This window comes from Olea europaea, unplaced genomic scaffold (assembly GCF_002742605.1).
Source record: "Olea europaea var. sylvestris unplaced genomic scaffold, O_europaea_v1 scaffold262, whole genome shotgun sequence".
Lineage (NCBI taxonomy): Eukaryota > Viridiplantae > Streptophyta > Magnoliopsida > Lamiales > Oleaceae > Olea > Olea europaea.
In genome coordinates, this window is record NW_019244532.1 from 66,702 (window position 1) to 82,954 (window position 16,253).

The 16,253-nt window shown below is 31.5% G+C and overlaps 2 protein-coding genes and 1 long non-coding RNA gene across 3 annotated transcripts in view; 1 reads left to right on the forward strand and 2 right to left on the reverse strand.

Annotated features, from left to right (window-relative positions):
• Nucleotides 1-7,372, forward strand: part of LOC111383170 — an 8,806-nt gene extending 1,434 nt beyond the window's left edge. The window contains exon 3 of the long non-coding RNA XR_002700718.1: nucleotides 7,013-7,372. This is a non-coding gene — a long non-coding RNA (uncharacterized LOC111383170). The remainder of the gene's footprint in view (nucleotides 1-7,012) is intronic.
• Nucleotides 7,373-8,665: 1,293 nt separating this feature from the next.
• Nucleotides 8,666-9,511, reverse strand: LOC111383143 (ankyrin repeat-containing protein NPR4-like). The gene has a single exon (XM_023007220.1). The coding sequence runs from the start codon at nucleotides 9,509-9,511 to the stop codon at nucleotides 8,666-8,668; it is 846 nt and encodes a 281-aa protein (XP_022862988.1).
• A 186-nt stretch (nucleotides 9,512-9,697) lies between these two features.
• LOC111383144 (ankyrin-1-like) lies at nucleotides 9,698-13,347 on the reverse strand. Its single transcript, XM_023007221.1, has 3 exons — nucleotides 12,957-13,347; nucleotides 10,858-11,058; nucleotides 9,698-10,146 (listed from the first exon to the last, which is right to left on the reverse strand). The coding sequence occupies exons 1-3, from the start codon at nucleotides 13,345-13,347 to the stop codon at nucleotides 9,698-9,700; spliced, it is 1,041 nt and encodes a 346-aa protein (XP_022862989.1).
• Nucleotides 13,348-16,253: the final 2,906 nt, after the last annotated feature.

The window sequence follows — 16,253 nt, forward strand, 5'->3', positions numbered from 1 at the left end:
TTTGTTTTTGTTTAATTTTGTTGCCTACCAAACTTTTTGATGTTGCGTAATGCATGTTCAATTGTTAATTCTAGCCGAACTTGGGAAAAAAAGGAAGCTTGGCTTAGATAAGAAATCCTTCTTTCTTTCAGGAATTTATGTTTACGAAATTAGGATTACGAATTGTGATTTATGATAACTAATTTACGTTTTATAAGTTATGATTATTGATTTGGAAATTTATGTTTACAAAATTATGTTTGTAAATTGTGATTTATGATAAGTAGTTCATGTTTAATGATGAATGATTATTGATTTGGGAATTTATGTCTACGAATTTATGTTTGCGAATTGTAATTTATGATAAATAATTTATGTTTTATGAGTTATGATTATTGATTTGAGAATTTATGTTTAGGAAATTATGATGAGTGAAAAAATTTAATTGAGAAGATGTTGACCGTTCAATTCAATATTATGTAACCAAATTTTAATAAATGATCGGACTATTACAACAGTCGATGGTCAACGGTTCATAGCCAACGGTCAACAGTCAACCTGCCCTAGCTGGACTTCGATCTTGTATTCGCCCTTGCCGGGGATTCGTTGCATGATTATGATCACAATAAATATAGGCACGTAATAATCCTGCCGTCGCTTGAATGTTTGATGGGGAATGGGATTGGTGTTTATATTGTCGGGATCATTTCTGGAGTCGCTAAACCAATGTTTGGTGGTATTTTCAAGATGGCACTTTTCTCTATTGATGGACTTGTTGGTGAAATCATCGAATATTCATTATCTGCCCTGAGTTACTTCCGAAATGAGTTCACTTGCACCTGAAGTCATTTTGGGATTTGCAGATTGTTCCCTGAAAACATGTCATCCAAGCCCACACAGCGTGCCTCATATTCTGAATTTTTGCCCCGATCGCTCATTAGCCTCTCCACTATTTCATCAACTTTTCGAAGGTCCTAAACACTCTGACCTGGCCATTTGTTCAACTTTTTTTCATGTATTGACTCATAACATTACATCCCATCTATCAAATTCAAAACCCAGCTACCTCGACTTTCCTTATCCATACCTTAAATGTTTTTTAAAAGTAAGATACTAGACAAATTTGTTAGCTTCCAAACGGACTCAATTTAATCAGAATGAAAATTTTCCTAAGAGTTTTTGTTATAATAAACTTCTTCCAGATTTTATTGATTCGTTATTAAAAAAAAAAAAAAAACCTTATTTTATTTGGCATGTGGATTGAGGCTAGGGCTTGTGACTACTTATTTACTCATCTTCTCATGCTTTTCCAAAATTTTCCTTGGGTTATTGAACGTTTCCATCATATACCCTTTAGTTTACCATTGTATCGTTCACTGATATTTTGCCTTTGCCATCATCAATTGCACCTATTTCATCGTTCTCTCCGATCACACTTATGCCATGGAGTATTACTTTAAGAAGACGAAGTAGCAGACACCAATTATCAACATAGTTTCCAAATAAGGATGTGTCAAGTCATCAAGTAAAAGTGTCATACTGATATAGTCGAAATAAAGAATTGAAAGTTCCTATATAACAAGCTAATACCAGCTGTTGGAAATTGACCCAAATATGTGGAATTAGAATAATTAAAAGTAACAAGTCACTTATAAATAAGTTTCTAAATGATTAAGGTTATTAATCCAGTTTAATTAATCTTATGTGTCAATCGAATAAAATACTTAGATCAAATGCAATAAATAACACCAAAATTGATTCTGGAGGAAAATCCTAACATAGGATAAAAAATCTCTAAGCAAACTTGTCAGTAAACGATCCACTAGAAAGTTAACTTACAATTAGTCTATACATTGCTAAACTTTAGCTGACTCTAACTACTTAACTTGTAAATCACCGAGGAATTCTTTTGGTTGTGCATGCTTGCACTTTCCAAAACTCTAGGCCACTTTTGTACAAAGCCAAAATATAAATATAAATATAAATAAAATAAGTAAATAAAAATTAATAGAATAGAATTTCTTGTTCTATATGCTATACATTTATTATTTTGAAAAGTCAGGGGACTAAAGTTATATATGTATTAAATTTAAATTTTTGGACTGATAAGTGTATTTTGTACACTTATTTAAGCCAGTAAATTATAGTATTTGTTAGTGATTTGAATGAATTATAACTTAATTATATTTTAAATATGTTTTTTAGTTTGAACTCAATGCAAATTGATGGAATTGGAAGAAATGAACGAAAACGAGCACAAATGAAAGAAATTCAAATTTGGGGGCCAAAGTGTAAATATTCAGCAGTTGATTCAGACTATAAAATGATGATTGAAGATCACATATGATCAATTGGATGCAATTTGGAGGTCAAACGAGTAAAATATATTTGAAGTACTTTCATAAATCAATTTCTAGTCGAAGAAGTTATGCTTCGAATTTTTAGCCATAACTTGAGACCCATTTTTTGGATAGCAAAAGATCGAATTGGAAATATTATACATTCTATAAGAATTGTAGCTCTTTGAGTTGTCTTTCCAACACATATTGAATCACTTCAATCGAATATCGGGAGATAACTTTATGACCAAATTACCAAAAACTGCTCAGGGAAGACGCTGCACAAAACGGAGTGCGCAGGCATTTTTGGGCGCATGCAGGGGACCTTGGTATGCATTTGCTAAGAGCAAAATCCTTGATCAATGCGCGCGTAATGAACTATATAGCGTGTGTGCTGCCCAGTGTCCTTTTCTGACCTAAACTCTCGTGGAAATCAATTTTAACCTACTATTTAACCTAGAAGAGATGGCTAGAATGGGAAAGCACATATTATACATATTTTTCATCACAAGAAGAAGGTTAGAAAGGGATTCCAAGGCTCCGAGTTAAAGATTAACGAAGAAGAAATTGATTTTTCACTTTCCAATCATTGTTTTCAATTCCAAGTGATGTTTTTTCAAATTATTTTGTGTGATTTATTAAATAACATACTAGATTAATCCTTTTTATGTATTGGATGAGATAAACACTATTGTTTATTTATTTTAAATTTAAAACTAGTAGTTTTGTTTAATTCTTTTGTTTCTTGATTAATTTTGCATACCAATTACATTATTTAATTGATTGGCCACCAGTTAGATAGTTAATTGCTTGTTGTAGTGTTGGGAGACTCACAATAAGTTTAGAAGTGACAAAATTAACCTATGTATAATAGATGTTAGGAATAACATTTATCACTTAGGCAATCATATAGATAACCTAGAATTTAATGCATTCTAAGCATTCGAATTCAGGCTAGGAACTATTTGGGTCATGGTTATGATAGAAATATTTTGTCTTGAAAAAGAAAATTAACACATTAGTTTTATCGATTATCAAGAATACATGAATAAAATTAGGTTATAAATCAAGAATTGAAATAAATAGCATTAGGCAAATTTGAAATCCAATACAATCATCCATAATTTGACAAAAAAAAAAAATCAAATTTTTATTACTTTCTTATATTAATTTAGAATAATCACATCATTGATGAACGAATATATTCTTCAAATTATGAAAGTTAAACCTAGCACTACTAAGACCTTTTAACTTACAAGCTCAAATTTGATTTTGTATATATGTTTCTTTTTCCTATATATGTGAGCACATATTTCTATTTTTTTTTTCCAAATCTTATGTGCGAACCCTTCTTTATTAAACTTTCTACATGACCGTGTATCGAACTTTAGACCGATAACTCTAGAGAAAATATACAAGAGCCTATGTCAACTAATTTACTGGTCATTTTGTATTTAAATTCATTCCACCACACAAGTGACTGCCATCCTAAATCTCATACCCACAATCAAAACTGAATCACAAAAGTTTAATGCGTGCAACATAGATGATACTCACAATAACCTATACCAAGTACTCCAAATATGTTCTCAATAAAGATAATGAAAAAAACATATCCAAAAAATATTAATTGAAAAATCTTTTTTCGTTTTTCATTTTTTTATAATAATAATGCAAAACAAAACAAAAAATATGGAAAACGTAAAAAGTGCAAGCATGAATATGTAAATATCGTGAATAAAGCAGATGCATAAACCAACGATTAAGTCATAAAATTAGTCAATTGAATCACTTCATTACCCAATAATCTTAGATGAGTAGTTAGATCTTGATTGTCATTCAAAACTAATGGCTTAGAAACCAAAATAATGCGAACAAAAACACCAAAATTATGACATGTCGAAAAAAATTTGAGAGCAAACCTAGGTTTCAAATTTTGAATCTTAGGTGGAGGAAAACAATGTTGTGTAGACGATTTTGATCTTTGGACACCTACATTTTGATCTTGTTCCTACTTAAGAGATCGTGACACTTTGGTCTTATGTGTCCTATTTTAACACAATGGTGACACGTGGGGATGAACCTAGGAGCAACTCTAGGTTTCAGGTTTTAAACCTTAGGCTTTGAGGTAGGTACAAACTTATTGTTAGAAGACGAACCGATTTGAGAACTTGTCATCAATTTTCTCAGATCCGCTAGAAAATGCTTGAACTTGGGTATTTAACTTTTCCAGATCACTCATAAGAGATTTAACCTTAACATTTAATGACCCTTTCTCAACTTTAACTCATTCAAACTTCTAGTGGATTCCTCAAGTTTGGATACAAGGCTCTCCTTTTGTAATTAAAGATTATTCAATTTTTGATAGGCAAAGCGATTCGCTTTTTTCAACTTAAGTACTCCTTTAACAATTGGTCATAAGCCTTCCAAATATCCATATCACACACCGATTGAATCAGAAAATGATTAACTAATTTAGACAAATTTTTGAGTCAAGTCACTTATATAAGTATGTACTAATCTAATTCTACTTGTTGAAAATTATAGTTGTTTAGACTCAAATATGTGGAATTAGAATAATTAAAAGAAAAAAAGTCACTTATAATTGATTTGTAGATAATTAAGGTAATTAATCCTCTAATTAATCCTATGTGTCAAACAAATAAAATAATCAGATCAAAAGCAATAAATGACACCAATATTGATCGTGGTGGAAATTCCCAACTCATGATAAAAAACATGTGGGCGATCATGCTAGCAAACAATCCTCTAAGTTAACTTACAATTATTCTAGATGCTACTAAACTTTAGCTGACTCTAACCACCTAACTTGTAAATCACCTAGGAATTCATTTCGTTGTGCACATTCGCACTTCCCAAAACTCCAGACCACTTCTCTTTTCACTGAATCACCAAGAATGAACTACTTTCATTCCGGAGCGCTGGAACTCCAATCTCCAATTCTCAAAGTTTAGAGCTCTAACTTGGGAAGATAGTGTTTTATGTTTTGGTGTTTGATCAAGGATCTTTCTATGTTTTGATCTTGTAGATTGATGCAATAGATATTAGAATATGTTTTTGGCTTTCAAAGAACAAACTATTAACTTACAACAAAGGTATACTAATTGGATCAATATATGTGTTGAATAATGAACAAATAATATTGTGGTTGAATTAAAGAATCAATGAAAGGATGTTCGGATCTTCTAAAAATGATCTCTATAAACAAAATATTGTTCAAACACATTTTTAGACTTCCCATAGGATGTATATTTATAATGGGTATCGTTTGGTATGAAAAGGAACTCAAAATCAATTTGATAATCAAACTCTAGGCAAACTGTAGGCCGCTTGAACTCTAGGCAAGCTGCAGCTGAGCATTGGTCAATATTTTTATCATAATTTTCTTTTCTGATGTTTGATTGAAGCAATTCAAAGTGCTTGAAAAATTAACTCAAAGAGCTAAAATTCTTTTGTCTATTTTCAAATTTGAATGTTTATTATGTGAAAAATGCACTACAACTTGTGATTGAGAATTTGGAGCAAAACTTGTGCAACAGTTTGACTTCTAATTGCATTTCGTTGATCATATGTGATCTTCTTGAACATCTTTGACTCTCCAAGGATTATACCATCTATCTTAACTATTTTTACATTAATTACAATTCAATTACTCTTATTTTGACAATGATTATAATTCAATTATCTCCTAATACAATTCTACTAAAATATGATTTTAAGTAAAAAAATTATCAATTACAGATTTAGAAATTACCAATTATATAACTTGGACCTAACAGAAAGCAGAGGTGATGCCAGCGCTAGGGAAGGCTAGACAGCCTCCCTAGCTGCTTCATCAGTGAGAATTTATTTATTTTTATATTTCTTGGCCTTTTTTTCTTTACAAACCTAGGCACAATAAATAAGCCAAGTAATTGATGGGGATGAGGAAGTAATTAAGGATGCAGTATTCTTGGCTCCACCTAGAAAGTTAAGAGGAGAGTTTGCTTTTTTCGTGGTGTACTACAACCACAAAGGTTCTAGGATGGAAGAGATATGTAGTGAGAGGATGCATAAGTGTCTTAATAGGCATGCACACACACACACACACACACACACACACACAAAAACTAACTGATGGTGGGAAATTTAGTGGTGGATCCAACACCCGACTTCCACCAACGGCCGCGCGTGCTAGTTCTGTCGGGAACAAAAAAAAAATTTGTTGACGATAGATAAAACTTTTTAAGATTATATAACTGTTATTCATTTTATTTTCAAACATCTTTTGTATCTCAATTAGTTAGAGCTTTCTCATCCAATTTGGAAGTCTTGGGATCGAAAATCTTCCAAAGTAATTTATTGTGCAATTTTTCTAGTTCAAAAATTTTTACCAAAACTAATGCCATAGGGAGCGGATTTGAACGTGTGAGCCCTCTCTAAGATTATTGAATGCTTAGCCATCATGGGACTTGTTAAATTTTGACACTAAATGTAACAGAATAATATTTGTTCAATTTTAGCAATTTTAATGCAATTTGAAAGACTCAAAGCTGTGCTCTCCCTTTAGATTATATAAAACTTGGCCACTATGTCATCTGGTAAATATTATTAAAATATATAAAAAATTAATAAGTTAAGTTTTAGCAAAATAATTGTTATATTTAATTTTTAATATTTTATTGCGATCATAGTCAACGGCAGTTCGTGCTTACTCAAAATCTTGGATCTACCATTGATGGAAATCTGAGATGCCTCAGAAGTATGGATGAAGTAATGAAGAAGGATAGTTGTGGAGATGATGTGGTGATGGAGGGTTCTTTGAAGTTGTCGGAGACGTTAGCAGGCTCGACGGTGCTAGTAGTTCTAGTAGAGCGAAGGAGGTGGCGGTCGTGAATTGTGGGGATTCTAGAGCAGTTATTTGCTCCGGTGGTGTTGCAATGCCATTGTCAAGTGATTATAAGGTGACATATCCTTTTTTTTCTTCGTAAAATATGTAATTTATAGTTTTATAACGAGGTTTTGTATGCCCATGTATGCTTTATTTATAAAAATGTCGCTTGATTGAAAATAACAAAGTCAATTTTGTCTAGTATAGCATCTGGTAACGCCTAATACAATGATATTAGAATTCAAGAAACTCAACTCGCTAGTTAATTCATACTTTAACAAACTTTTGACCTTTTGTTATCTTGTGGATTAGGCTTTATTGTTTTTAAGAATCAAAGAAAATTTCTAAAATTTGTCTAGTATAGCGTCCAATATAGTCTAATATAATACCATTAGAAATTGTACAAACTCAACTCACTAGTTAATGCATAATTTCATATAGGGTACCGCTGAGTATCCTGAACAAAATTTCACCTTGCATCTTAATTAAGCTGGTTCAATGCAACATACTAAACATAGTGCATAAATATCATAACTTGGAAGAATTTTCTTATAATATTAGGTTGTATGGAAGTATATTTTCATATTTATAGATTTTACATTTTAGTGTATTGATATATTGATTGAAAAATTATTAATATTATTTAATTAAATAATAATAAACGGCTATAAAGATTGTCGACGATCAAAGGTCTACAGTCAATGACTGTCCTAATTCATTGTAATTCCTAGACTTGCCACTAACAGGAAGTATGAGTGATTAGATGGGACAAGAGAGCAATTCGTCGCCTCCTTACAATTGCTACATTCATTGATGAAACTTATATTGATGAGCAAGAGTACTCGATAAAATAAATAGAATAGAGTACATAAAACTAGACAATCACTTGATTCATAGTCCTTCACCTGATTCATAGTCCTTCACTTTACCACTTATTCACAAACCATGCAAATTATACTAAGTTCATGTTTAGTTCAACTAGAAAAGTGAATTAAAATTTAAGTCAAAGTCAAAAATTAATTGTAATCACATGTTTGTTGGGATCCATAACTTTTTAACCAAATATTCCAATAATTTTAATCAAAATCTACTAAAAATTTATTTATTTATTTATTTTATCTAAATCAAACATAGGCTAAGAAAGTCTTATTAACCATACAAGAATTTATAAAATTGATACAAGAATTGGCTTTCTTTTCCTAGATATCTTTGTATTATTTTGGATTCATACCTTATTTGGCAAAGCGTGGGGTGCGTGCGCCAGAGAGATAGTGAGAGAAAGAAGCCAATATGATAATGATTAAAAACCTTCCTCGATAGGAGGTGGGCTCATCAATATCACCCTTGAGAGCGATAACAAAGGTATCATCGTATCATCATTTAGTCTTCTTCCATACTTTGTCAATCAGTCATTCCTTAATTGTGCACGTGCCTAAAGATAATAGTAGTCATTTACCTAATACGAATGGTAACCATGTTCAGAGCAATCAACGTCAGAGTTACTACTACTACTACTTGTTGGGGTTCCATCCTTAACATTCTTCTCTTTTTCTTTCCTCCATTTGTGCTTCTTATACCGATGCCTTGCCAACATTATCCCAAGCCCACAAAAAACAGTCATTGTGCACCCTCCTCCAATTACTACTAGTTCCACTTCAACAAATCTTCTACCTTTTCCCTTTGGCATTATAGCCCAAATGGCTGCAATAAAAGCTGATGCCATAAACAGTGTAGAAATCCACATTAACTTGTGAGTTATCGTCAGTAATTTCATCATGGATTTCCTCTCGAAAGGAATAATGCTCACAAGTACATTCACAATGCTAATAGAAAGGAATAAAGCCACAATATTGCATACCAGAAAGACCTTAAAAGAAGTTTGCTTCCCAAGAACTGCATTTCCAGTTACTTGATTAAATCCCCCAGGAGGGTCAATGCCTGCTGCAAATGTCACCGTTGCTATTAAAACTGCAACAATTATTATCGTGTTTCGAGCATTTCTCAGACTCTCGGTATAGAGATCAACATCAAGCTGCTTTCTTCGTTGACGTTTTTGCCTCTGATGACGAGGCTGATGAGAGGAACGTGATGCTTTTAAGTTCTTGTTTGACCTTGAATTCATCCTTGCAACATTTTTACGTGATCTTTTATCAGATATCGTCGCTCCAGCTGCTCGTAATGCTCGTACACTTACAAATTTCTCGACGTAGCTTGCTTTTGCTTGAGCCACATCCAGAGCTGTGTACCCCTGGTGGTTTACAGAATTTACCTCCATTCTAAATCTTAGCAGGTATGTAACCATCTATAAAGAATTAATTTGGACAAGAAAAGTAATTAGGAAAATGATTGATCAGTCTGATAAGTTAACTAATCACCATATGTATTGCTATTCTAAGGATTTATAGCTCTTAGCCTTTCTTTATTGCGTATTCCCACTAAAACCCTAAACCATAAATCCTAAACTCCAACCCTAAACCCGTGACAATAATCAAAGAGCTAGAAATCTTTCCTCACTGAGAGGTCCTGCAGTAGCCAAGTGCAGAACAGTGTTCCCATCACTATCATGCAAGTTAAGAAGTTTTGACATGTCAAACTTCTCCATTAAGTGCTTAACCACTTCAATTTTATTATTTTTGACAGCCAAATGCAGAATTGTTTCCTCCTTTAATGTAGTAATCACAGCAGGTCCAAAATTTGCAGAAAGTATTTCATCAATTATGTTTATTCTGCCTTCAACTACTGCATAATGGAGGGGTGTGTTGCCTTCACTATCTTGTACAGAGGAGAGATTTGAATTGAGCTTTGAATCCAACTTTAGAATTTCTCTTGTTATATCTAAATGGCCATTGCTGCACGCTACATGGAGCGGTGTGCACCCATGAAAGTCCTTTCCCAAAGCAGAGTATGGTCGGGCTCTCAATATTTCCTTCACTATTTCTGGAAAAATAAATTGGAAAAAACTTTTTATGGCAAGAAATGATTATAGTTTGGTTCAACTAAAAAGGTTTATTAAAATTTAATTCAAATTAACAAATTCGTAGTCAAACAAATGGGAAATTCTTACCATAAAACCGGAAACCACTTCATGGGTCAATGCTCCTACTTGACAAGTGAGGTCAATAATTTGGCAATAAGGCCTTTGGGCTCCATTTTAGAAAGAAGAATTTTTTTCTTTTTTATTTTCAATCACACTCTCCAATAAAATAATATTACACGTAAATTCAAAACTTTTTTTTTATTTAACCTCACATTCTCAAAAAAAAAAATCATTATTTCAAAATACAATTTATCTAAAAATTCAATTATAATGGAGCTAAAACAGTGACTAATAGCCCAATCTAATTTTGATAAAAGTTAGATTCTTAGTATATTTTTTGATAAAATTGATAAAGTATTTTGTTGAAAAGTTGAAAAATTTGATGGATTTTATGAAATGTTCGAATAAAATTAATTGTTAACTTTGACTTAAATTTTTTAACTAAACCAAACATGGGCTCAATGAAAAAATGAGTCCGGACTTGTATACAAACATTATTTGATGAAAAAATGAATCTAACATGAAAAGATGGTTGACACAAATTAACCAAATAAATTTGTTTATCTAATATAGAATAAGGTTTTATATAGGATAATTGTTGGAAAATTTACCCGTATGCCCAACAGAAGCATAATGGAGGGGTGTTTTGCCTTCTCTATCTTGTACAGAGGAGAGTTCTGAATTCAGCTTTAGAATTTCTCTTGTTACATCTAAATGGCCTTCGCTGCACGCTACATGGAGCGGTGTGTGCCCATCAAGGTCCTTTTTAAAAGCAAAGTCTGGTTGGATTCTCAATATTTCCTTCACTATTTCTGAAAAAATAAATGGGAAAAACTTTTTATGGCAAAAAATTATTCTCTATTTTTTTCAACTAAAAAAGTTGATTAAAATTTAAATCAAAATTAACAATTAATTTTAGTACCTTGTTTTATGTATATCAAGCCCTATGTAATAGGTTACATAATTTTACATGACACTTTATCATTAGACAATTCAAAACACATTCAACTTTTTTATTCAATCATATCATTATTTTCTGACACACTTTTTGAATGTCCTTTTCTGGAGAAATAGCATAATTTTTAATTTTAACAACTTTTTTATTTTTATGGAACCCTCAATTTTTTAACTATGCATTCATTCAATTTTTATTAAAATCTATTGATATTTTTAAAAAAAAATTTCTTAATTCTAAAGGAAATAACTAATTTCCTGAGAAATTAAGCACATGTTTGGTACCAATTAAAATCTAGATTTTAATCTAAGTTAATGTCAACAATTCATTTCAACCGCGTATTTAATGAGTCTCACAATTTTTTAATCGCACATTTTATCAATTTTTATTAAAATCTACTAAAAATTTAATTGTACTTCACCTTTGGTTAATATTTAAGATAGTATATTCACTACAATTATTTTAAAAAAAAATTAATTAATTAAAATAACTTTTTTATTAAATTATAATATAAACGGAATTAATTTTGATTACAGAAATTAATAAATTTTATTAGTGGGGGTTAAAATTCGTATATTAATGAAGTATTTGACGAAACTAAAAGCAGATTATATCATTTTGCAGTTTATCAAAATCTGTCGTCAAATAATAGGACCATGTTTGGGCTAAATTTTAATTATATTTTTCTCTTTTTACATTTCACATTCTTCAATATAATAATATTTCACATAAATCTAAAACTTTTCTTTCTTCTTAACCATACATCCTTCAAAAAATTACCATTTCAAAATAATTTTTTCCCAAAATTTCATTAAACAGAACTCAAACAAGGGCCACGTATTCTTTCATAATCATAAATTTTTAGACCCTGTTTGTTGGAATTAAAATCAAATTTTTAGTATATTTTGATAAAATTTGATGAAATGTATTGTTGATAAATTGTGAATTCTATTAAATATTTGGTTAAAAATTATTTGTTGAATTTGACATAAATTAAAATTTAGATTTTAAACCATATCAAACAGTAGCTTTTATCAAACAGTTAGGACCCTTTTAGCATGACTTTTAAACAAGTCAAAAGTAATTTTTGATAATTAAAAGTTGCTTTTGAACTCGTTTGACTAATTTTAAGAAATTGCTTATTCTAGTTAGAAGATCTTTTAAAGAAAGTTGATCCAATATGACTTCTTCGAAAAGCAATTCCGAAATAGGAAGTTTTTTAAAAATTATTATTCAAACAATAATTAAGATAGCTTTTTTTTAAAAAACCTTTTACGTGAATTAAAAGCAAAAGTAAAAATTATGTCAAACGGAACCTTAAAATTGTTTAGATAGTTTGAAAATCATAATTTGGTCTTTAAAACCAATTTTGAATGACCGTATAAAAATAAAAATGCAGACATTAATATTTAAGAAAATTTTATTAAAATTTGCAATGCATATCAAGCCATTTTTGAGGCTAGAGCACAAGTTGATCCTGAGCTGCCCCATCGCCCAACTCGAGCTTTCAAATTAACATGGCATAATAAATACTTAATTATAGTTCAAAGTTTGAAATATTATTCAAACATTCGATCTCGCCTCAAAGAATTAAAAGTATAAAGATTTTAGTGGTTGATTTCGTTAAATCTAGCAAACATTATTTGATGAAAAAATAATCTGACATAAATAGACAGTCGACACAAATTAACCAAATTAATTTGTTTATCTAATATAGATCAAGGTTTTAGACAGAATAATTGTTGGAAAATTTACCCGTATGCCCGGAAGAAGCAGCAGCATGAATTGAACTGGTGGACATATTCACCTCCAGCGAAAACAGTCGAGGAAAATTCATCAGATGCTTCACTGCATTAATATTCCCCCTCTCACAAGCTGCGAAAAACGGGCTTTGTTCACGAGAATTCAGTTTATAAACAATCGACTTATCCCTTTCCATAAGAAGTTTGATCATCCCCAAATGCCCTTCTCTGCATGCTTCGTGCAATGGCGTTTCCAGGTCTACATTTTCCGAGGAAACCATCTCTGGACACGATTTTATGATCTCCGACGCCAATTCCTCGTGCCCGAATCTTGCAGCCAGGTGAAGTACGGTGTTGATCGATCCTCGGTCTGTTTGTTTAATGATGTTTTCATGTTCTTCCATTAAACTGCGAAGGCCTAAAACGTCGCCCTTTGCCACTGCCTCTATGAGCAGTGGCGAATCCAGAAGTTCAACCCAGCACGGGCGTTCATCGACCGTTCAGCCGCAATAAAATATTAAGAGTTCGTTTGATATCATTTATTTATTTATTGCGTTTTTTTTTTACAAAAAATACATTTTGAAATAGTGATTTGATGGAGAATGTGCAGCTAAAAATAAATAGAAGTTTTGAATTTGTGTGTAATATTATTTTATTGAAAAATGTGTAGTTAAAAAGAAGAGAAAAAATATTTTGAAAAAAATGAAAATCAAACAAGGGTCTAAAGTTTAAATATAACAGTTACTTTGTTAAAATTGAATATATATAATTTTCTTATAAGAATAAATTGGACTTATTGAATGTCATTGTTGCCAAATTTTATATAATTTAAAGGAAAAGCATGGGTTCATATCTTTGCAATTGTACTTGCAAACCAAATAAAACCTAATAAATATTACTTTGTTAAACACAAAGATAGCAATCAATAAGTAGCGTGATAGTCAAGCTTCAATACCTCTATCAAAGAGGACCCGAGTTTGAAACTCATTTGGTCCACTTCCTATTGAATTTTTGTAAAAAATGTAGAATAAAAGCATTGTAAAATAAATTTTGCTGGCAAGGGGATTCGAACACAAAACATCCAACATAAACATACAAGCTCCAACCAACTGAGCTAGAAGTCAGGATTGAAACTATAATGAAATACCAGTAATATAACCTTAAATTTTGATCTATTCCCAACAGAAAAAACTCCTTCCGACGGATCCAACACGGGCGGCCGCTGGGGCTCGCCAGGTGCTGGATCTGACCATGAGTCGACGATCCATTGCAGCTCGTCTAGAAACTAGAGTCGGAAAGGAACAAACTTATTTACAGGGAAAATTGTTTTGAGTACACGTGATTTCAAGCTTCTGTGTAAACTCAGAGAGAAATTAATAGGAAAAGCGGTGGCATTTTTTTCCACGAGCTCAGTAGGTAGGAAGGTTCTTAGGAGGATGAAGTTCCATACGTGATTTCAAGTTTCTGTGTAAACGCAGAGAGAAATTAATAGGAAAAGCGGTGGCATTTTTTTGGTGCAGAAGGAACTAACGTCCGAAGCTGTCAAATAAAGTGTCGAGGTCGTTGCACTAAGTTCTACCGAAGTGACTCACCCTCATCTATTCGAAGTCGTTTACAAACGGAAAAGGGTCAGACAAGCACCTCTTCAGAGTTGACTGATGTGACGTGCACAATTAATGAGTGTCAGGAATATCAGCCTAATTCATAAAGTGGCTGACCTTTTATCAAAAGTCTATCAATATAATTAATGTGTAATATAATTGATATAATAGTTAGGGTCAACAGATTAGGCCATCCAATCCAACGGTGATCACATTGGCCTAAATATTATAAATAGGCAATATTTGTATCAATTGAAAAATCTGAAAAAAAAAAATATAGAAAAAGGAGAATACAATACTTTTATTGCCTACTATTCATTTTCTCCCACAACAATATTTATTTTACAGTTAGCACACTACGAAGCACACCCACGTGTGCATTGTCTTTCAACGATACCTGTTGACCATTTTCGAATGCCAACATTGTCTCTTAGAATCAATTCTCAACATTGTCTCGTAGAATCAATTCCCATTCTTAAGGTCATCTCTCTCAATGTAATTGTCTCCTAGAATCAATTCTCAACATTGTCTCGTAGAATCAATTCCCATTCTTAAGGTCATCTCTCTTTAAATTTCAAATATAATTCTCAACATTGTCTCGTAGAATCAATTCCCATTCTTAAGGTCATCTCTCTCACTTTACATTTTAGTTCAAGCTCCTCAAATATTGACATGCTAAATTATCCTTCTCATCATTTACAATTCCGTATCCTTCTTGTTGACTACAATCTTTTGGTCTTCATAGATGGTTATTATCGGCCTTCTCCTGCTATCCAAATTAAAGGTGCAATTTCTCGAATCCTAGTTTTTCTCTAAGGATTGAACAAGACTAGTCGATAAATCTAACGTGATTGTCAAATCCCTATCACATACTATTAACTCATACATTGCCTCTTCCATATCATCGTATGACACATGGATGACATTAACCACGACTTACGCAAAACCATTATAGTGAACAACTATGCAACATAAAAAGTCTATTATCCATCTCACAAAGGATCAATTCACTTACCGAATGTAATCAAGCTATTAAAAATAAGATAAATGAGCTTGCATTCTTCAATTTCCTCGTTCACTATTAAGACCTCACTATAAACAAATCATTGTTGGACTTACTCATTATTACAAACACAGAACTCTAATAGTCCGTGCTTATAACATCCTGATATCTAAATTTCGAGTGATAACTAGTTTGCTATTTAGAAGTTTAAGGAAGCCCCAGAAAGTTCTTAGAACTCAATGCTGAAAACTTAGATTTTGAATTTTTTTGACAATGAATTGTAATATTATTGATGAATTTCTTTAAATGGAAATCAGAATTTATACATAAATATGATTCACCTTCAAATCTTAACCCTAAAGTTATAAAAAAACACATGGTTAGATTATACTGGTACAAGTTTTATACTAATATATCTTTAGTACAACATATAATTATGATCTAGTTATTACATAATCAATATAATTTATAAGACAGATTGTTGCAACATGAGACAGGCCTATGAAATTTAAAAGGTATTTTATTCTCATATTATCTTGTGAGATTATAATTATAATATCATAAATTTAATTATGCATGATAATTTATACAGATTGTTACCACATTAATTTATGCAAGTTCAGGATGTTGCATCATATAAATATAATGTTACATACAACATTCAGAATCCATTTTAACAAGTTGTAATGTGCAGAAATATATTACT

Coding starts and splice junctions, on each gene's coding strand:
- LOC111383144 (XM_023007221.1), bottom strand. CDS start 13,347: ATGGAAGAACATGAAAACATCATTAAACAAACAGACCGAGGATCGATC. Junction 11,059..12,956: donor TGCTTCTTCCGGGCATACGG/GTAAATTTTCCA, acceptor TTATTTTTTCAG/AAATAGTGAAGGAAATATTG. Junction 10,147..10,857: donor TGCTTCTGTTGGGCATACGG/GTAAATTTTCCA, acceptor TTATTTTTCCAG/AAATAGTGAAGGAAATATTG.
- LOC111383143 (XM_023007220.1), bottom strand. CDS start 9,511: ATGGTTACATACCTGCTAAGATTTAGAATGGAGGTAAATTCTGTAAAC.